This window comes from Osmia bicornis, chromosome 3 (genome assembly GCF_907164935.1).
Source record: "Osmia bicornis bicornis chromosome 3, iOsmBic2.1, whole genome shotgun sequence".
Lineage (NCBI taxonomy): Eukaryota > Metazoa > Arthropoda > Insecta > Hymenoptera > Megachilidae > Osmia > Osmia bicornis.
In genome coordinates this window covers 4,321,791-4,344,962 of record NC_060218.1, presented here as the reverse complement: position 1 = coordinate 4,344,962, position 23,172 = coordinate 4,321,791, and the positions used below count along the sequence as shown (strand labels likewise).

Genomic DNA, 23,172 nt, shown 5'->3' with positions numbered 1-23,172 from the left:
CATCGTGCCGTCGTTTCGAAGGTAGCTTATTCTGGTTGCTTGCCAAAGGCGGGCGCTAGTTTGCACCCTCAGAACCGGAAACGCCACCCCATACAGGCAGAGGCACGGATATGCGTTCAGATATCACGAAAGCAGCAGGTCAGGGAAACAGAACGACTGGCAGGAGCCAGCAAAAGCAAAATGTCACGAATAAATTAATTAACCGTCTGACAGAGAGAACGGAAAGGCTATGTGAATATTAAGTTCCTGCTGAAATTGCGTACATGAAAGCCGTGCAGTTTCGCGAGAACAAAACGGACTTCGAAATGTATTTGATAAAAAATTTTGAAAATTTAAAAAATTTCCATTCAGAAAATTCTAAAATAAATATCGCCACTTCTATTGACTCGTTTAACGCGAGCTAGACCGCAACGCGTAGGAGCGATGAACTTGCTTCGAATAAATTAATTAGCCCCTCGGAACAGACGGAGGTAGAGGAAAATGGTGAGAAGCGATTAAGTTTGGGGTGACATGCTATCCTTGCTGTATCACGTATATCCGGGATCCTCGGTTTCATACCGGCGATAATTGCAGTCAGAGAGCGATAACATTTTCATAAGAAACGAGTAGCTGCACGTGATAAAAGCATGTCACAGTGTTTATCAAATATTGTAGTTGCCATTTGTTTGCCCTGATGATAAGCTACAACGTAAACTTTTCTCGAAATAATATACTTCGTCCTTTCCAAAGTAATTCAGAGTAACACGACGGAGAAGCTTTGAATTGTGAACTGTTAGTTACGATAATTAGAAGGTGAAACTAAGAGATCTTATTAATCTTCGCACGGGATTGTCTTTCTCTGCTCCTTCTGTAAATCCAAGGAAGTCATCGTTGCACGCGGCTGTAGAGAAAAGGAGCAAATAAGAGCTGCGACTGAAAACGTAGGGGAAATGATTCGAGCACGGTCATTGGAAAACATTTAATCAGCCTCCGAAGTATCGGTATTGAATTTACTCTGGATATAACGTTTGCTCACTCACGTTACAAGCTTGGTCTTCTTCGTCCCATCGGAAACGGCAATTGACTCTTCCGTTGCACTGCAAATTCGCTGCGATGCAAGTCGCGTCCTCGCAGTAATACTCGTCATCGTGGCAAGCTGAAAAGATTCCAGGAAAAACGAAAAGGCAAGATATTATCGAAATGTGGAACGTTTTATGTCATGTCATACAAGTTAATAATAAGCGTATGTCGTGCGTTGCGAACATTCGAATCATGCATGGAAGTTTTCATTTAAAATCTTATTGTTTGCCGGATAGGGGAATAAGTGAATTTCCTCGATCCACGGAAAAGTCTGCCGTAAGATATTAGTTTCGCCAGGATGGCAGGTGTGGAGAGCCAGACATTCTTTTCGTGCCGAGATAGGAAAGCGGATTCCATGCGCGTAACCGCTTCGCTGCGGCTTACTCCATTCGCCGTTTAAGGGGTTATCCTTCTGTGACCAGCCTGAAAAATGGACGTCTTGGGCTTGAAACGCGTGGCAAGTCAAATTGTGATTTCTTAGATATTTTAAACTTCCCGTGGAAGCAATCAGACTGTTCTTTTAATAAAAAAGAAATTGGAATTATATCGCGATCGGATATTTCTTAGAAATCGGTTATCCCTTTTCGATGGTATTACCACTCGAATGTTAATTAGACATTGTTTAAAATTCGATCGATCAGTAATACGATAATTTAATCTAACCATCCTCTTTCTTATTGAATTTTTAAACGTTATTATTCCATAAAATAGTAAGTAGGTATTGTGCCCGAAGGAACAGGCTTCTATCGAACAACGTTCATCTCGAGTAGCTTAGATGCATGGAATTTTAAAGGTATTTCCTTGTGGTATACGATTCAAGCTTCACGAAAGGTTTCGCATTTTCTAGTGTATCGCGAAAGAATAATTCGGAGCATGTCACGAGGGAAATAGGTCGAGACGAGAGAGAGCAGAGTCTGCTCTACGTAAGTAACTTTTCATCGTTCACGTCAATTTTACGGGATGGAAATCGCATTTCCGATAGGCCGAGATTGACATTCCCATTTTCCAATTTACCGTACGCTATCGTATTATCGATTCATCGGTTATTGTCATGACCTGTAGGCTGACGTTTCGCAAAATAACGAGCTGTTAATGGACTCGTTCTCGTTAATAACCTTCGATCAGCCATCAATCTTTTCATCCTTCGAAAGAATTAATTTCCCAATTACCTAATTGCGATATGTCGCTCCTTTTCTTTTGTAATTTGTAGATTTTCATTAGACCGTACCACTCCATCCGTGAACACGAGAATGCTTTGAACGAACGGCTCGTGACGACGTTAAATTTAATGAAACTTTCCATCGAAATTGCTTGCGTGTCGCGAACAAAGTCTTTCGTAATATTCTCACAATCAGCTGGCTAATGGAAGTTAAAGTTTCTCGTTCGTGAAGTAGCCCGTTATTTAGCGTGGCAGATAATTAAAAAAGGTGAACATACAGGGGTGAGGTACTCGAAACAAGCCGTAATTGCGTCGCAGCTGATCGTGTTTGATAAATTTTAACCATTTTTCGAAGCACGTTTCAGGGTATACAACGAAAGGATAACACGTATAGTTCGACCGATTGATTTCCAGGCTGTTTAGTTAAGCGAACGTTCTTCAGCGGGATAACAATCTGGATCGTTAACGCGATTACGGTTTAATCGATTTGTTTGTTTCCGAAAGCTCGCCAATTTTATTTGAAACTCGGTAATGGCTCTGTTTCGCGGTTCAGCTTCTGGGGAGCAATGCAAATTCTCTATTTATTCAATGATTGCGATTATTGAATCGAGCGGTAGGATTCGCGTGCAGGCTAGTTGAAATGCAAACACAACGCGCGCATAGATTGCACGCAGACATGGAGAGCAGCGGGGTGGCCCTATTATCGTGGTCTCAAGCGACGATGACGTGTTGTGCAGCGAAACGAGTATCGTGGTTGTAGGACGAAACGTATGCTAGGATCGAAGGTATTGGAGAACGATTAATCGGTGATATCTGGTAGACTCACGTTTGTCTCCCGGATCTCTGTCCCTGAGCGCTGTCATGACAGCCTCGAAGCTGCTGTTCAACGCTTTCGGCTCCGCGTAAAATCTGACAAAGGCGGTGTTGGTAGTTATGACCACGGTGTCGGCAATACTGCCGCAGAAATTCTTCTCTCTCGAGGACATGTCAGTGCGTTCTTTGAATATGTCCACGAAGTTGGCGTCGCACTCGTTCGGTCGTTGCAGCTTGAAGGGATCCGAGAACGTCAGCTGAATCTGAAAAGTTGTACGCGGGTCTCGTGATAAAGCCTCCAACCGTCACCACCCTTTCTCCCTTTCCTTCTGTTCCCGCCCGATGAACAGCGAAAGCTCAAAAGGGATCCGCACCAATTAGACGGTAAATTGTATGAGTCAAAGCGGACGTCACCAATTGCTGGCATTTTTGTGCCAGACGTGATTTCGTTTGAACAAAAAAAGAACGAATATCCCGGAAAGGATGAGGTTTTCGAGAGCATAGGGATCAAAGGAATCCTGATAAAGGGACGGGTTATAAAGTCCTTGGAACCTTGGCTGTTCGCTGTGACGTCGGTTCTTTTGTTTTTGTTTTAAATGATCAAACTCGAAGGGTTTGTTACTAATTATAGTGTAATTACCTTCATTCCCTCCTTGACCGTGATGTTCCAAAGGCAGTCTATGGCAATGCCTTCCCTTTCAGCGAGTTTCTTTCTATCCTTCACGTCGTTGCTGTTGATAATCGCCTCCGAGCCATTCACGTACCGCACGCATGGCTCTGGTTCCGGCGGCACACCCGCTGTGGATCACACCTATTACAGTATAAACGCTTTTCCCTCGGCTCATTATCATTTTCTTTTCTCGCAATATCCGTAGGAATACGTTTCATTGATCGTCGATAGGAAAACAGGAAAAATTGTTTAAAATGAATAAAGAACGCGCTAGCTTGGAGCAAACATCGGGCTCGAATCGAGAAAATCCCTTCGGTGCAAAAAATCAACCATCGATGAAGAACGAAATAAAAAAAAAAAAGAAGAAAAAATAGCCGGGGCATTGTTGGAGGTATAATTAATTTCCCGTTTCGAATTGGCTTTATAAAGTCCCGTGACCGAGGGAGCGCACAATAAAAGCGGGAAATTAATCAAACGCGCGGAGATTCAGCTCCCCCGGCCGGATTAATTTCCCCCCTTGTCGGTGCTTGAATTTGAACGGTCGTTATCATCGTAACGCTGTTTTAATGCCTAGCCAGGCTGTGTGATAAGATCGATTCACCGTACGTCGAAAGCCGCGCGTTTTGGAGCGTATTAAGAGCAACCCTGGTGCTCGACCAGGTATTCATCGCGCCGGTTTTCAACGTAAATGTGCAGCAATAATGAGGCGTATGAAACGAGGATGAATATCGTCGTCATCCTGTTCGTTGTCGCGTTTCTGGTAATCGGCCTTTCCGACGTATCCAGCTTACCCGGCGAACGGAAACTTGACGTTATTATGTACAGGAAGTCGTGAAATTCAAACGCGCTATGTATGGATACGAGCTGGTGTCACGGTACGACCGCAAAGTATTTTACTAGCCTTGATGTGTTATCGATTCGTCGTGTCAGACGAAAATCAGAGAGACATTACAATCTGAATGATAACGATGGAAAATGAACAATCACCATGAATTGCATGCAACAAATTTTTAGCGAAATTGCAATTTCTATTTTTTTTTTTTTAGTTTTTTGTAAATTGTATGAATATAAACTCGATATATTAATAAAACCTATTAGCAAAAAAATGTATGTTTCGAAAAAGTATAATTACCAGCGTAGCATGTGTACATTGTTTAATTTCATTTTTTTTTTTTTTCAACAGAACTGTGTACTTATTTTTTTTGCTATGTGAAAAACAATTAATAGGGTATGGAACATATCAAATTCGGAAATGAAATGTTTCATTAAAAAAAAAAATTGGAAAAAATATTGCATGCACCACTCTGTGAAATCGTGAGATTTGCGGATTAACGCGATTCTCGGCGATTTAAAGGCGAAGTAGCACTAAAAGGAGATCTAGGAAGATGCTCGATAACCCCGGCGCGACGTAGCGGCGGGTGTATCCCGTGTATTCATAGGCTTCCCCGTTCTTCCTGGTGACTATGAATTAATTTTGGACTCGGTCCGCGCTCGCATAGTACACGGTACGGTAGATCATCTATTCCCGAAGTGTCTCGTAATTTCTCCACCGAGAACGCGACGAGAACTACCAAGTATTCGCTATAGAATCACCCCGTCCCCCGTAGAACATTAATAACGATCACGCCACGATATTCTTTCCCCGAAGTCTCCGAGCCTCTTCGCTAGAAAACCTGCGCAATATTTAACGACTCTCGCGGCACTAGCCGGGGTAAATAAGTTTCGTCATTTTTCAAAACTCTTCCCGCTCGTTAAATGAATTTCGTTTCTTGGCTCGGTCAGTTGATCGCGATAAAAAAAAAAAAGAATCAAAGTTTAGTCATCGTTGACACTCGACGAATCGAGGGATACGTCGGGAGACAAGGTGACGGACGACGAAGAAGGATCGTAATACCGTGAACTTACGATAAGTTGGTCTTGGAACCATATTCCATACGGCTTTGAAGCCCTTCCCTTCGATGCTATCGTCACTATGGAATCGGAGCCAGAGGTATCTGGTCTTGGACGTGATCTCTGGGGGGAAATTTGTGCCGCAGAAGTTGCCGAGGAGATTGGAGTAGCCGTGCTGGCCGTCACGTACCTCGAGGAAATCGTAACGGCAGTCGGCGCTTTCCTCGAGCTTGAACTCGTCTCGGAAGTCGAGTTTCAACAGCATACCTTCGTTAGCTGAAACGAGAGAAGGGAAACGCTATGTTAGAAATCGTTGCAAAGCTATGGGAATGGTACATTGTTCTATCATGGATTTCCAGTGGTTTTTCCATTTGCTGGAAAGAGGATGTTATTCAAGCTTGGATAGGGGTAGGAATAAAAACGCGGATCCTTTGCGTTCGTACGAGTGTTCAGACTCGATTATCCTAACTGCGTTTGGAATTGAAAAAGGATTCGTATACTTATGCATGCTCTCGATCCACCTTGTCGGATGCAATCTCGACAATGCCGGGTATTTCCTGTGAATATACCTCGCGTAACATTCTTAGCTCGTCTTTCGAGGAAAAACGGCAGCCAGAAGCGAAACAACGTCGTCGTGCATCCTTCGAATCGTTTTAGGAGAATTCGCTGCCACGATTGGTCGGCTCATACGACAAATATTCTAATGTCGTTAGCCTCGTAGAATCGCTCTGGCATCCGGCCAACTTGTTCGTTCTAGTCGTCACGTAATTTCTTCTCTCCTTTTTTCAAATTTTTTTTTCCTTTTTTTTTTTCTTTCTTTCAGACTGTTTCCCCTCGAAATACGCGCGGTTCAATTTGCAACTGGCACAACGTACTTTTTCGCACGTTTTTATTTCGTGACGAGAAGGAAATCGTTTTATTTCGGCGCAAATTCATGAAAGCGGCGATTCATTAAATCGCAGCGACGCGAGGCATTCCATCGAGCAACCCTTTCATTCTCGCAATGGATGCGAAATGAAATGTAATTTCTTTTTTCCTAGCTGCGATTTTTAGTAATTTTATGCGCCGAAATATCGGAGGTAATTGATGGTACCTTATCTGCTGTGTAGCCTTAGGCGTATTTGGTAACGTGTAAAAGCGCGCGATTTGTAAAAATCACGGGGCTCGATCGCGATGCTATTTCGCCCGCGGCGCTCGTAAATTCCGCCCGATACGCGATGCAATCTCTAATGAAGCTCTTGGCTTGCAAACGGGCCTTTACTTTCCACGCACGTATCGAGATTATCCGGGAATTATTCACTGCGATCGTTAGAATTCACTTCGTCTTCTAGATTCTCTGAATTTTGTACGGAATGTTTCTACTTTAGATTCCGATCGATCTATCAGGAAATTTTTGGAGCGAAGCTCCGCTATTAAACGACTGATGAAGTCGCACGCTCCCTCCAAAATTACAGAAAATATTAATATTACAGCAGACTCTCGTTAAATAGCCGCGGTGAGGGTAAACATTTTTCAAGGTTCCAAACTCTAATTAACTAATTTCTAAGTTATTATTTTATTTTTATCTTAAATTTCAAGTGTAAATATTCCTTATAATAATATTAGACGTTTATTATTGTACAATAACGTTTCGCCCACAATGACGCTGCTATTTCCACTGCACAGGTATTTCTGTTGCACTATGAATGAAACTTTGGCGATCGTCTCGAAATCGACCCACGCAAATCGTGGTCTCATTTTTGTCCGAAGGTCGAACGCATAATTCGGCGCGAATTTGTCGCGACGGGTCATCTGTGACGATAGTCGCAGCGAGACTTCCGTCTCAATCCAGGATGAATAGCGGAGCTCAAGACGGTCGTTCGTTTCCGAGTCGATGAAAGGAAAAACCGGATGAAAGACAAAAAAAGAATGAGAAAGAAGAAAGCTGCCCTTCAAGAGCATTTTCTTGCGGTTCCCGGCAATCTCACCCTTACTTCTGTCCGCTTTCGCATGGAAATACTGGTATTCCACTTGCGAAACGGTCGATCGCATTTTTTAGCGGATTCAAAGCGTCTTCTTCCTGCGCTTTCGCGCTTCGTTATCTTCAAATTGTGTCGCAGTCCTTTAGCTGCCCGTAATCTTCTCGGAATTAAGGATTTCCTCGAAGCGTCGTCGACTTATTGCGTTTCTTGCATTTCACGTTTCAGACTGCAAAGCTGTATTCTGCGAGATCGAGCAATTCAGAAAAGAAAAAATTCAAAAGTTCTATTGGATACCGGGTTTTCCGGTTTCGAATGACAAACGTTTCTCGTCACTAGTACAGTCAGAAACGTCAGTGCAATATTTGCCATGGAAGCCGTCGACGTTGTCGATGTCTCCGCGAACTTCCACGAACGTTGCTGACGTACGTAACAACGTCTGTCAAGGGAGAAGTTCAGCGAAAGCCAAGGAATCCTCAAGCATTTGAGCGTCGTCGTACGCGTACCAACGATATTAGCACGCCGAGGCTCTGTCTCGGTATCCTACCAGACTCATTTGTTTCGAAATTGTGCCACTTTCCGCCAACTATCCGTCTTGCTAGTATTCTCCGTGCTAACAAGCATTTCTTAACTCTCTAACGCTGGATTATTTAGCAGACGACCATGATTCATTCATACCTGAGTCTGAATTGAAGCTTCGGTCAGGTTTCGATTTAATTTCATTAGTGTCTCTTCATTTTCCCTCAGAAATAATATCATTATATATATATTTTCTTTACATTGCAAATCTCACGTTTCTGGTTCAGCGATAACTTTGTGCTTTATAAAACTTTTTTCGTTTACAATTGTTTTCATCGTTGTAGAAATTCATGGATGATTGGACAGGATTCTTTGAAGTACATTTTATCTATTGGTGTGAAAATTGTGTTTTTTGAACCGAGTAAACTTTCTGTTTGATTAGAAATGTGTGAATAATCTGACTTGAAAGTGAACTTAACAGTTGATCTTCTATCGCAATGAACTTTTCGGGTCACGAGTCCAGTGTAAACCTATCCTCGCACATTTTCAATCGTTACTCCGTGAAATCCAACAGAGAAAAGCCGGGTTTGATTTCTATTCGAACGTGGACAGGGTTCGATTTTCAGCAGGGGTTCCAACAATTTATCCGTAACTACTAGGCTACGTGGTTTTCCCGATATTGATTAGTCTTTTCTTCGTCGGGATAGCGAGGTATCAATAGAGACACGAAGAGAACGTTTTTCTTAGGCACCTGACGTGGAAAAGCTATTGGAGTTCGAACGTGCTTGGCTTTTGAGTACATCTGGAATTGATTATGGATTCTTTAGCTAATTTCGCGCGAATTATTTTGAACTATGGAAAAATATATATATTTTCCAGGAAAATTTCTTCATAAAATTTTAACCATCAATTTGCAATTACTGCTTCATGTACACAGAAGGAATAATTTTTTGACAAAAGAGTTAATTGTTTCGATACACATTCGACAACAGTTTCATTTGGAACTTTATACAATATTCTTTTCCACTTTCTCTCAAGGGAATTCGCCTAGAACTATCGCGCGGAACAAGCTTTCCTACGTAGAAGTTACCGAAACACTTTGCGTAAAAGACAACGGACCGTTTGCCAGAGAATGGTTTGGATAAAAAGCAAAAAAGAAAATAAACGTAGCTTCGAAGTTTTTCTCCGGCTCCCAGAATTCGTGTTACCCCGTAATAACGATCGGCATCTCCCCGGGGAAGGTCACCGAATTTTCCGTCTAGCTTCGCAGGATAAGGGTGTGCCTCTCATGGACACTGGAAGTTGAACGAGCTCTAACCGCTTTGTTCCCAGAAACTCCTACGGGATGGTACAGTCTCCTGGCTCGTTTCCTCCCGTCTATACCGAATTTTCATTGCTAGTAACTTCGGTTATGCTAATATTTACAGATTTTTCATATGCCCACGAAAAAATAGAGCTTTCATAAAACAGGAGTAAACGAAAATTCGAGTGAAAAGAGTAAGAAATAATGTAATGACTCGTATGGAAAATAAACCGGCCTTGTGTCCTCTGTCAAAAAATTGAAACACATTGAAACTTGATTTCACGTGACTGTTCGAATCGTAACTGCATGATTGCGTAGCCGTTTCAAACAGAACCAACGTTGTTTCGTAAAAACGTTACCTTGGTCGGAGTTGCAGCCGGGCTTTACATTGTGTCAAACATTCACAGGTTTTCGTGAATGCCTTTTCGAATATACGTTTAAAGAATCAAGCGCCGATCGATTTCGACGTTAATTGCGTACATCGATTCCGTCAGGACAAGCTTTCTTTTATCTTGGAAGAAAAGACTCGGTATAAAAAGCCTGAAAAGAGATGCCGAGTTTATGATGTGGAACTAACTTCAGTCGGTTTAATCTTTTACAAAATGATAGAGATATCGTTGGCTTTACGGCACCATCGCGCTACTTCCTACCAAATTTTGACCTTAATTATTTCCCCGATACTCGAACATATCGTTCGTTTTACCACGGGGCTGTTTATTTCGCATTTTCATATTAAAGGAGCTTGATTCGTTGAATTTTATTCACTAGTAGGCTGAACAAGCCTCCCTAAAAATTAACGAGCATTCCATGCAAAAACAAGGGGAAATTGTTTCCAATTTTCATTAGCAAGGAAGAAAGTGGTAAGTGAAATTTCGCTGAAAGCGTTTTGTAAGGCTGACGCGTTACAGCACGATTATATTTTACCGGAGGGCCGAGTACCGTAACAATATTTTAAGGGGTATTAGAGGGCTTAAGGACGCTACGAGTTCGGGAAATAGAGCGTGCCGGTTATTTTACATTCGCATCAAGTCGTATCCCGCTGAGTGAAAACATTTAACGAGTAACTCTTCAACAAGGTTGACCGTGAACGAGATGCGGGCCATCACCGGGTGTACTCTGTTAAAATTCGATGAGGGAAGTTTGTTCAGCTGGATTTTTTATCTGCACTTTGGTACATGTCACATTCTGTATGTTCAGTCAATTGGAATTGGATGTGACTTTACCGAAGATATACAAGGTGGCAGAATAACTTTAATCGCGTTAATTATATCGCTGTTTTTAATGATACAAAAAAACTCCATTTACAAAAGTTGTTCACGGATATAATGAAATATGCAGTGGACAAATAACATCCATCGATGTTATATTATAAAAGAAACCCGATTGATCAAAACAATAGAATTCTTCATTGTTTAGATTTTAGAAATTCAATTCAATACGATAACAATGTGGTTTGTGGAATCGAAATAAAATTCAATAGAAATATTGTATAAACCACAAGTTTATTCAATAAACACGAAAATCATTATCTAACTATATAAATCGATACTCTCGACTTCTTGTTTCTCGGCTTCCTTTGGATTTAGTCCAAAATCGTTCTTGCGATCATCGTCGCGATCATGGGCAAAAAAATTAGCGTATCGCAGATTTGCGAAACTTTGGGACGAAGGTATATTCGGTTCGCTTGGTACCCAAGCCATGACCAAAATCGTGCTTCGAAGACGGTTTTCTTGCAGCCGTTGGATGAATTCAGGAGCAGATAGTCGGTCGTTTTGTTGGCCGATGATGCATGGACGTCGGTACAGAATGGACGCGGATGCGCCGATGCGTTTCATTTTGTACGCGCTTAAACGGTCGGGCGGCCCGAGATTTCCGCTCTTGCAGTGATTCATTGCGGCTAGAGGCGTTCGACGACATCACCCATCATGGAACACGATCGTCCAGGACAATGGGGAACGAGCCAGCCGCAAGAAGGAATTAACCAGCGCTAACTTTATCACGGTTAACTGCATCCTACCTGCCTTCCAAATGAATCTATCGATTCGTACACCGAAATAATCCCAACTCGCGATCGTTAAATCTCATTATAATATTTGCCACGCTGCGAGCGCTGGGACCGTTTATATTTATTTCGTTTCATTAAAAGTAACAGATCAAGCGATGCATTCCGCCCGCCTTAATTAAAATTTAGAACTTCTCTTATTCTAGTATTTCTACTCTTTGAATAATTCATTATTTGAACGTTGTATTATCTGAAAGTGATATGTACAATTCATAATTCAGTATAAATTCAATATTTGAACCAACTACATGACAAAGGGCGCGGTATTAATTATAACAATTGAATACGAAATAATTGATTAACTTGGGATTCGTATACATGCAACTTCATTAGCGATAAAATATCATTCCAACATCATACGTTGAAGTAATGAAACAGAATAACAAGCACGGTTGAAGGTTTCGAAACGCACAGATATGTTTGCTAACATGTTTACCACGACGTTCATCGCAATCCCAATAATCAACCGGTACCATCAACATCAAACCCTTACAGGTTTCAACGACAAAATGGACGATAACCGTTGGAAGTTTCTCAGGGAAAATTGATCGATGGCAGAGCACATCGACGGCGGTGTTTAACGCCATTTTGGTTCAAGGACAAGCGCAGTGTCTTGCCGCAATTAATGGCTTCCCTTGCAGAGAGTCTCGGCCTTAGAGTATTTCGATGTTCCACGAAACACGGAGAAGGCAGAGGGGCGGTCGCCCTTGATTTACGTGGGATCGCATTAAACGGTTCTTTGATGGCTCCTTACCTCCTGAGTGGTTGATAACTTGATTTGCTCGCCCACTTTGGAACTTGGCCACGACTTCCTCCCATTTACGATGCTTCAGCGCAACCTTTCCTCTCGACCTTTCTGTCGCTACCCTTTTCTTTTTCTTCACCGTCGTTCGCCACCCTTTCGAAACGTCATGGGTGATGCTGGAGCGGCAAACGATTGCACCACTCGATTTTGACTCGGAATAAAATACATGAGAAAGAATCGTGGCTTCCGAGCGAAGAGAAACCTTCTATGCTAACATTTATAATGAGAAAGAAAAAAAAAAGCAATCATGGGAGATGATGAAGGAACGCGTCGTCATATTGTACGCCGAGGGACAAAGTTTTTATCGCGAACTTGTGCCCCGTAGGGTGAAACGCGAAACTTGGCACAGGTAAGAAAGCCGACACGCTTTAAATTGTAGCCAGCAACGATGCTGGTGAATGGGTGGTTACAGGTAACGAGACAGCCAAGAAGAACGGTCGAGGAAGCAGCAAAAGACATCGTCCTTGTTGGTGAAAAAGTTTGAGAACGTACGATTAGTGGACAACCGGTCTGTTCTACCATCGTGTACGAACTTTTCAATTGGATTCGACTACTAGTAACTTTCCTCGTTTCTCTTTTAAACCTGACTGACATTTAAACCTTAAACGGCGCGTGCTCCGTTTCAACTAAGTGCTATTAGCGAGAGATCGTACACATTGATTCCACTTCGTAACCCAATCAATTGCAGCGTGAACCTTTTACTGTTTGATGGGATTTACTGTTTCACGGTGCGAATAGAATCGCGTCTTCGTTTCAAAGTCGCTCGATAATCCGCCGAGAACAATCCTGTTAATTTATATTTACGAATAACTTTCCTCGTCGACTGCAGTGTAAGCGTGATTTTCAGAGTAATTAGAAAAGAAGTTGCGTACTTTGGTCTCGTTACCATTCGCCCTTGTACCTCGAGGGAGATGAAGCGTACCCGTTTAACGAACGGCTGTTCCTCGAGTTCCGTTGCCCCGCTCCCTGAGGAAAGGGGTGGCAAGAGGGTGCAGAATCTCAGCGCGATGGAAAAGGTTCGATCGCGTTTCATCCGACGAATTATTCGGTCTCCAACCGACTGTGATCTCATTAACTTGCCCGAGTGGCTTTGGCTGCTTAAAGGTGTCCCACATTTCATAATGATACCGGTGTAACCGCGTCACCGTGTTCGCGAGCGAGCAATTAAAAAGGTTCCATCCGTGCAATTAGGACCTTCCGTCCGGAAGGGCTACTTGGCCCGCTTGCGTGCTCTTCCATCAGGAGTACGAGTCGGAAAGGAAAGAATCGTGTAGAGGAAAGTGGAAAAAAAGGAAGATACAGATAGCGTGTCGTGTCTGCGTTATATAGCAGCGCGGATCCATTGAATCGACTTCTGTTCCAGTTTCCAGATTTTCGAGGAACTTGCCGACGACCCGAGAGAATCTGTCGTTTACGGCCGAACGATCTTTCGAACTCGGCGTACGTTATCGTGCTTTCGGGTTTGATGCAGTCCTCTTCCGCGCAACTGTTGGAATTCTTCTTGAAACGAGCTGCTAAGATGTACCATGCCGAAGTAGCAGATGCTCTCGGCATCGGGTAACAATGAAACGAACTTCAAAGATTCCTGGATGTTCACGTAACTCGATGATCGAGCCTGGCTAGAAACCATATCTGCATTCATATTCCTGTGTTTTCCGACGGTGGCCCGTATAAATTCGCTGGTGCATCGCGAATGCATAGAGAGTAGCAATTTCGACGCGACACTGAATGTTATCTCTGTTATATCAAGCGTAGAATCGAGTAGTCTCCTGGTTCGATCGTTCATCAACTCGCTGGCAATTTTCGGTGAAATGCCAACGGATAGATCCTACCCTCATATCTCTCTCTCTGCTTTCAAACGATTTCGTCTTTGCGCGTTGGCTACCTTCGAATTGTTCCAATTAAACTTTGATCGAGCCTGCTCCTCTCGTCGTTTGCAAAGGCACTGCTGGAAACCCGATTGGAACACTGACCGTTCCTCTGTCGCTCGACGATCCTCGAAAAGTTTCAATGATCCATCGTGTGTCAACCGGTAACTGGACGGCAAGTTTAACGAGTTCGGTTGGACGCGTAAGAAATCATGGCGAACTAAGAAGAGTGCTTGAAATAACAAAGAACGACTTGACGGAGTACACCGCTAAGTACCTGGAGGTTATTTAACGAGGTATTCTTATTTGAACGGGTCATTTTAAAACCGTGTTCTTTGAAAAAGTGTAAAAAAAGGAATCTCTTCTTTTTTGAAACTTCTATATTGGAATACCCCCTTAACTCCAGATGGTGCAATCTGAAACAACTCTATGCACCTAGACCCGGCTCGATCCCGTCTGTTCACGGTGAAACTTCCTTAATCCATGGCAGACCCATATTGACGTCCGGTTAATTGGATGTCGTAATTTAAATGGACCGTATAATGGCAGGTCTGACATGCCGATAGACAAGTTATTTTAATGACGTTAGTTACAGTTCGTTATCCGAATCAAAGATTCCCAACGTTTTGAAATCTTTCAATAATTTTGTCTGCTTATCTCGTACTCTGCGCTCTTTTGAAAAACCCTTTCGCAATCTACCGTCTCTCTCTTGTCGAATAGCCTGTTTAATCCGTTTCTCGCGTTCTAAAATTTTCCAGATAATCGCTCGAGAATCCGCTTGTTATCCTTTAATGAAAATATTCCTCGTTTAACCGAACGTTACAATTTGAAGCACGCCTACGTTACGACCAGCACGACGCAGTCTTCCTTCCTTTCGCGGAGCATTAAGCGAACGGTTTCAAGCGAACTGCAGGGTACCTTCTTATCGCTCGACAGTCAATTGCAGTTCCTCGCTGCTTATCGGTCGTCCAGAACGAGCCGTGGAAAAGAATATTATCAAAGGGAAATTCCAACGTTTTGTATTCAGCGCACGTTACAACGGTTTAACCGACTAGGTTGTTCGTGATCGTAATCCATGTAAATTTCGTGGCAATAACGTGACCTCAGTTACACGCTCGGAAAGGAAGTAAAGCGGATCGGTTCGCATTCGATATCCGTCGGTGCACATGATTTACAAGCGGTTCCACGGAAATTTATTCAACTTCTGCTACCAACGTGCATCTTCGATTTACGATATCTCCCGTTAAAAAAACGCTGTCCAGAAGGAATTTTTCAACGAGCAATTGTTTCTTCCCGTCGGAGCGATACTTGCCGAGATTTTACGATTTCACAAAGAGCCACGCTCGCGTTTACGAAGCCTATCGTTTCCAAAACTCGGCCGAGGACCAGCAATCACCGTGGATACTATTTCGGTACCATCAGAAGAAGATTCGGTGTACACGGTCCACGAGGCTCGTCGACCCTGACTCAATTTCGAACACGACCCAGCTGCTCTCGTTTGCCCAATCCGACCAGTCGTTTCGAGTCGTTTCGAGACGACTAAAAGGAACGCGATCGATCTCGAGTCGAAATTTCAATTCTTCTTTGAATTTACCGATTTTGGACTTGAATAGAAAGTACTACTAAGTGGTCTCAAGCAAATTACCATTTTATCTCGCTTTTCAATGATTTTCACTCGGTCCTTAGCGCATTTGGAGCTTAATTATTCCTAAGCCCTCGAGATTAAAAACGGAGTTTAAAAGTTTGATAAGACATAGGAGTAAAAAGAATTGCGACAAGGGAGAGTAATTGTAGTTAAGACCTCTTAATCTCCATGCAGAAGAACCAAAAAAGTATCTACTTTTCCAGTGGAAAATATAAGGATCGAGGAGCTTTGAAGGCATTGCGACTTTAGAGAATCAAAGCAGAATTTATATTTCGACCGAGGACCTCTTTTCGATGCGGTACACGAGTCGCTTCGCTCTGTTTCGCATCTTCGATTTATCTTCCGACCGATCGAGACGAAGAAACGCGGGGGAGGCTAATCTGGCATTGCGTTGATTCGCGTGTACTCGCAGAAAATATCGCGGAAGAAGAAAATCTTTCTGTTTCCTCGCGAAGTGGTTCGGTACATTCGTTTCCTCGCGAGTGGCACGCGAGGTAAAAGCAATGAATAGTCGATCATTCCTCGGAAAAGTTTTCGCATACACTTTCAAGACGAGGAAATATTCTGGCGCACGACGCTCGACAATGAATTTCCGGTCTTTCTCTACGATTTATAGATTCGTTATCGAGTTCGCGCGACCACGGTCAGGTCAAAAGACCGCGGCCCGTTATGATTTATCGCAGCCGTATTCGACAACGTTTTATCCGATTACTCTTCCTCGCGACACCGACAATTTCCAGGGTGCAAGAACGGAGAAAAAGCATCGCCGTAACACGTTTTGTTTGTTCGCTTCCAACGAACGGGTAATGTGTTTCCTTTTGCGCGAATAATCTATATCGATTCCTCTCGCTCGTTTGTCCGTCCGGCTCGTTTATTATAAATTCACTGCTCAGGGCTGTTTACCACGCGAATGGACGTGGAAAAACTTGCGATTTTATTTCCGTTCGTCGACGAATGCGTTGTATCGATAAGTCCGGGAAAATTTATCGACTGTTTGGCTGAAATCTACGAAACCACCAGAACGAATTAATCATTGAATCGCGTGACCATCCTCCAGTTTCGAAATTCAATCGAGTTCCAGCGAGCTAGTTACGACAGACTTATACATATGAAACGAACGGAACATCCGACGCAAAATCCGAGGTGCACCAGTTAGCTTCTAGTTAATTTCTTGTCTTACGCTTTCGTAATGAATTCGATCCGGTCTATCGTTGTTCCGGTTCGTCGCGCTTTCATTTCGATATCGTGGAAAGGTACCCGTGATTAAGGATGATAAGGTCTAGTTAACATTGATAAAACACCTCTGATTTAATAAAATCTTGCTACCTTGAAATTTGTCGCCACGTTTAAGCCAGGATCGGAAAACGTACTCACCTTTCAGAACTTTGATGCACTCGGTGAGGTTCGGATAGTTGTCCGGATAGTTGGGGCTGTAAAATTCTTGCTTCCCCTCTTCTCCGACGGTGAACTTTTCGCACACGTCCGGAACGTGTCTCATCTGGCGTCGTACAACGTCGAAGAATGTAGACGACGTGGTGGATATGTTGCTCTGATTTTTCATCGAGCTCGAGGTAAACCGAGCTACCTGTGTCGCCACTATCTGCGCATATTTGAAAATCACGCGATTAATTTACCCAGAAAACGTGAAATTTATCCGATTCGGTTGAAAGGTTCCCGGAGTTCTGTCGAATTAATCCATATCGAGGTACGGGTTTCGTATTAATTTAAATTCGATGCTATTGAAAATTTATACGATCGATGAACAATAATCCTCTAATGCTCAGGTGTCAGACCGTTAATTAAACGGAAGTACAACGAGGCTTTGGGCAGCCGGTGGTATCGTGATACCCGTGAATTATAGTTATCGTTCTCGTACGAAATTATTGGCCAGGTCTGAAATATATTACTACTATTACCGGGTTAATACGCTAACATCTGCTACGATTCGCTCCGCGATTCTTCTTCTGTTTTTCTTTTGCTTCTGCTCGATTATCGGGATATGGATATGGACTTTATTAATGTGGTATCGGGTTCGCTGGATTCGATAGCGAGAGGAATCGTGAGAGTATATCCCCGATGGCGTACTGATTAAGGTAGTCAGAATTAAAAAGTGTAGGCAATGGCATCTGATGCGACTTACGTCGTCGGAGAAAGCACGTTTGTCGAAGCTCGACCGTTCCGACGTTGATTCGATAAACGTCCGACCAGCGGATGAATTTATCTTCAGCCTTGTGTCCAGCGCGCTCCTGGTGGACACGGTCGAGTTTCGATGCGATATTTTCATTTTTCCTACGTCTTTCTTCTCCGTTCTGGACGTTGTCTCGAGATTGGCGGGCATTTCGATTTCCTCCTCTTCCTCGTCGTCGTTCGGGCTCTCGGCGACCGGCCTTACCAATTCCAACGTAACTCGTTCCCTCGAACTCCAGCTGTCTGCGTGCCAGCTAGTTGTCTGGCGAAACTTTCTGACGGATTTGCTTTCTGCCGTGGCGCGTTCTGTGCTGGACGACCACCAGGGAATGGAACGGTTGCTCCTTTTCGCGTCGTACACGCTCCACAGTGACTCCGTCTCGCGTGTGGCTTCCGCGGCCGTCCCAGTGACTGAAACACACGTACGATATTCTGTAATGCCGCTATCAAACACCCAGTTGCCACGATAAACCGTGACGTGTTAATATTTCGTTTGATGCTACCTCCAGAAACCTCAGAGCTGCCTTTTGAATAAACCAAAGAGTCTAGTTTGGTGTTTCAACTCCACCCTCTGATTTTCGAGCCAGAAACAAACACACTTCGAACAACAATTGCGTCGTTCGTTAATTTATTCTTAAGTATACTGCCCGTTTGAATGGAACTTTGACTTTTTAACGATGCCTTGGAAACTGCAACGCGCCAAGGTAATTAAAAAGGAATTTAACCTCTCTCGAGCTGGTTGCGCTCCAAATGCGAAAAACATCGCGTTTGTTATGCGTTACAATCTCTTATTCGGTTATCATTTCATTTTCAACGCCGAGCATTTGCCCGGTTAAAAACTCCCCTCTAAATAGCCTTAATAATACAATTAGTTTTCCCTGTTTCAAAATAATGCCAGATACTCGAATAAATAACATCGAGTGAACAAACAACGATATAACGCATGCCGAATGTATTTTCTACTGATTTAAAATTTACATTGGATCTCGAATGAAAACAGTACGAGCCAAAAGTTTCGTATAAACGAACGAGATTGAAACAGCCAATACGAGGATACACGCACGTCTCAATTTGTCTCAAAATGAATATTTCATTTCGACGAAACATGTCGCCAGTGATTCGATTGCAAGATTTTTGTCGTCGATAGCCGCTATTCGTTTAAATGTATTTCGCCAATTGGGGGTTTGCGATAAAGTCGAAAACTGAAAATTCAACGGGTTTCCTTTTTTGTCCCTTCTGCCCGTAACCCTTTTTTCCTGGTCGTGATCAACGTACGACCATTTTCAGTTTAATATCGGTCGACGTACACACGAAATCGAATCCCGTTCGGTTCGTAACCGAATTTGCCATGAATCTACGTGCTTGGTTTTTTTGTCGAAAAGGTTATTGTGCCCCTAGGAACGAAGGCTGTTTAAATCCTCGAACTCGTCATCGAACCACGAAATCACGAAATTGTCTGTGTTTCTCGCCCTGGGCCAATTATACCGGCATATAAAGATGTAACGCTATAAGCGTTTCCCTTTAAAATTTTAAAGTGAAACGTCAAAGGAATTAGAGGGACTGAAAAGAATATACACGGTATTCTAGGTTTTTTTTCAACAAAGTACAGGCATAATGAAAAGAATATTTTATGAAAAGATTGGATACAAATGCCTTGCTACAAAGTTATTAAAGTATAAATTTTTTTAATTAATTTAATACTCGAACGTCGAGTGTGGATTGTAGAAATGTAATTTGGAGAGAAAGGTATGCTGAGCTGCGCGAAGCTTTTTCATTTAATTCGTAAAGGGAAGCTCATACATCATTTTCTTTCGCCAAGGGGCTATTAATTTGCATCCTTAGTGGAACATTGTATGAATTGAGTCAGAGTTTCGCAACCGAGCTACCTGTCCCTTGGTACTCGCAAAATTAGCAAGCATTAACGCCAGGAAGGTGCGACAGTTTTCGAGTGGAGCTTCTTCGATGGCTGTTACGTTTCAAGGAGGAAGCTGCAACTACATTGACGCGTTGAAATTCGACAAATATTCTTCGTCCCTCTCGACATTTGCTACACGTGCATCCTCCTCGGGGAGGAATTTCAAATAAAACGAAATAGTCTGGCATCGAATTTATTCCTTCGTTTCAGTCGTCCAAGCAAGACGTGAAATTTCTTCTTGTTTGATCGAACTCGCGTCGAAAGATATGCCGGATACGTTTGCTTGGAAAATTTTTCGACGACTCTACCTTTCATGCAAATAGAAACTCCAGGTATACCGTCAACATTCATATACATTCAACTCGATTAAATTCGATATTTTCTCCACGTTGAATGCAATGAAATATAATTTAGCGAGTGGGAATAATAATGCGACTCTGTATTCGAAGTCTAGAAAATTCGACAGTTCCATATGCTCAGGGAAAAGTTTTCTACTTTAGCCTCTTGAAAGCGAAAGAAAGTTCAGAAGTCTGAATGTGTATGAAAGTAGTTCACCACGTGCATCTTGTTAAGAAACTCATATTGTCAAATAGTATTCAGGAAATCGTGTAGACAAAAGGAAACCATTAAATTACAAAAATGAAGCTTCACATTTTAAATAACCTGTATAATTCAGTGCCGTAGCAGACCGTTGGTGTATTTACGGTGGCAGCCACCGTGTTAATACTCTAGCAATTTCAGAAGCAGAGAGATCCGTCGAATGATTTCACGAATATCTCGCACTGGTAATGTCATTAACCTACCGGTGCTTTGACCAGTCTATCTTGAAATTTCGAAACACAACTCTGGCTCAGGGTTTCCCGCGAAATCTCGAGAACTTCCTGGGGCGTAGCGTTTCCGAGCTTGACTTTCCGAGGGAAAAAGCTGCAAAAGAGATGTATATCTTCGGTAAATCTGATTTTTGCGCGCGCACTTTTCTCTTTCCATCCCCTTCTGCTTTCGTCCAATGGCTCGATTTAAAGACGCCTTCCGTTTTCATCGTCGCCTCTAGAAGAAGAACGACCCGCCCGTTATTCTTCTTTTTCCACGGTGCAAGATTTTACCGCGTTGTTTACGACTTTGTTCCCTTGCCCATCGGGATTTTCTTCCAACTCCTACAGACCTACACCTCGGCTTCTTCTTGCCACGTAATTGTTTCAGTCGCACTGAATTTTCTATCTTATTTCTCATCGAACGCCTCTGTCTCTTCATCGCTGAGTTTAATATGAAAATTAAAGTGGCGAGGCAAGTTTAACTATTTTCATTAACTAGTTAGGATGGATCGAGGTATTACGTTCTATTTATAATTTCCCCTGGGACAGTGGTTTCTTTTCATTTTTACATCATTTAATTTGTCGGAAATTTATTTCCTCCGGATAAGCAACCGCACCCATGATCTGGTTCTATTAATTAGCGAATGTACGAGCTTCGTAACATCGCGTGAAACGGATTGTACCGTTCGTATCGAACTTCGATACATCGTCGACCGCTTCGGGTACAAATAAGTTCCATCCCCCGAGATTCGCGAGTTCCGAACGTGGTAACGTCGAGTTTGAGCAGAAAAGTTTCTTGTTAATCTTCGAAACACTGTCGCGCTTAAATCCCGATAGGATTCGCGCGGAAATTAATTTCCCGTATGCGTGCTAACCCTTTGACGCAGCCACTTTCGAAAATTAGCAAGATTATTGGAACATTGTTCTGGAAGCTTTGTACTTTGTCCGCCTGTTGTTCCGAATTTTCAGCTCCGCGTTTGATCGACAACGGCCGCACGTTTATCGCGTTATCGTCCTTTTTCTCTTTTCTACAGAATGGCACAGTAGCGATGTCATGAAATTTTCAAATACGGCGACGCGCGAACATTACACCTGATAATTATTAACGTTTTTAAATTTTCAATATAATATTCTACCACTTCATCGTTGATATTTAGAGACAATCAAAGTAAATTAAATTGCTGCATTAAAACGATGAAATATTTGCCGAAACGAAAATATCGCGTATACATAATTAACATGTTCGTTGATATTTATACAAATTGCCTGTTTAACAACCGATCTGGTGAAATTGAAAACCTTTGAATCGTGTTACGTCAATATTAAAACAAAATTATGATATCAAAGGAATTTTATTACGTTTATAGTGTGGGCCTGTTAAAATATTTCAGCTGGAATGTAGGTCGCTATCGCAAGAAATTTTGCCCTTTGAACTTTTAATCCTTCCATTCTCGCGAAATGTATTCGCTCGTCGAAGTTTCCGGTAGCTTCTCGATGCGATGCAAACGTCACGAGGAGCGTTAGATGATAAATCGAAAAGTTTCGCTCTGGAAATCCTTCGGAATATCGAAGCTCTTAGCTAGCTTCGCGGAGGATCTCCATACGCGATTCTCACAAGGAATAAGATATATCTCTACCTTTTCAACAATTCGATGGCCAACCAACTGAGATATCCTTGAAACATTCGCGATTTCGGTAGAAAACGATGCTTTCGCAGTTGTCTCAGCCAGGGCGTGTTTAACTGGCGATTAAAACTTGTTGCCCAATTACGCCGAAATTTTATACAAATTGGTAGCTTCGCTAACTTGCTCCGAAAACTGGCGCGGATTTATACCGCGCGATGAAATAGAATTATCAACTAACTCCAAAGAAATTCTCTACGAGAAAGTTGATAGTTGAATCTCCTTTATTTTTGCTAATGAATATACTGCCATTGGAATCAGCTTTGAAACGAAAATTATTATCGAGCACTGTTAATAGAATCTATGCCACGCCGCAGGGAATGCGTTAATTAGAATCTCGAAACTACTAGAATTACTCTAAATTTAATTTCGATCGAAACTGCTCGCTCAACACTCTAACCAAAGCGGCAGCTTTTCCAATTGATGAAATTTACGCGCGCCATTTCGAAAAGCCGAAGACTATTCCCGGTATCGTAAAATATTTTCAATCGAGAAGAAGGGCCGGATCAGATATACCGGTAACGGAAATCAAAAGCGATGCTTCACTATCCGAACAAATATCCAAAGCACGAACGGACGATCGTCCAACGCAGACGCCCGTTTTATTATTCCAAATATCCGAACGTCGCTCGCGAGCAGGAAAATTCTCTCGCGTCAGTCGAACTTTTCCTCTCGTCCTGCTCGATTTTCTACGCGTGCAACTACATGCATGCATGCGCGACATGCACGACCAACTGACGGGGAATTCGATTTTCTTCCTTTCCCTGCAACTGCACGCCTCGAAATTGTCTACGTAAAAAGAACGGAGAGTCCTGCGATGATCGA

General features: G+C 42.7%; 1 protein-coding gene across 4 annotated transcripts in view; it reads right to left on the bottom strand.

Moving 5' to 3' along the window:
• Nucleotides 1-23,172, bottom strand: part of LOC114871680 — a 70,332-nt gene that overhangs the window by 8,771 nt on the left and 38,389 nt on the right. For 3 of the 4 annotated variants that reach the window (XM_029177891.2, XM_029177901.2, XM_029177886.2), the window contains 6 exons: nucleotides 17,892-18,349; nucleotides 17,126-17,351; nucleotides 5,607-5,867; nucleotides 3,672-3,829; nucleotides 3,045-3,294; nucleotides 1,020-1,135 (listed from right to left, as the gene is read on the bottom strand). In XM_029177891.2, coding sequence (XP_029033724.2) covers nucleotides 1,020-1,135; nucleotides 3,045-3,294; nucleotides 3,672-3,829; nucleotides 5,607-5,867; nucleotides 17,126-17,351; nucleotides 17,892-18,349 — 1,469 coding nt within the window. The remainder of the gene's footprint in view (nucleotides 1-1,019; nucleotides 1,136-3,044; nucleotides 3,295-3,671; nucleotides 3,830-5,606; nucleotides 5,868-17,125; nucleotides 17,352-17,891; nucleotides 18,350-23,172) is intronic. The other variant, XM_029177919.2, reaches the window with a different exon arrangement.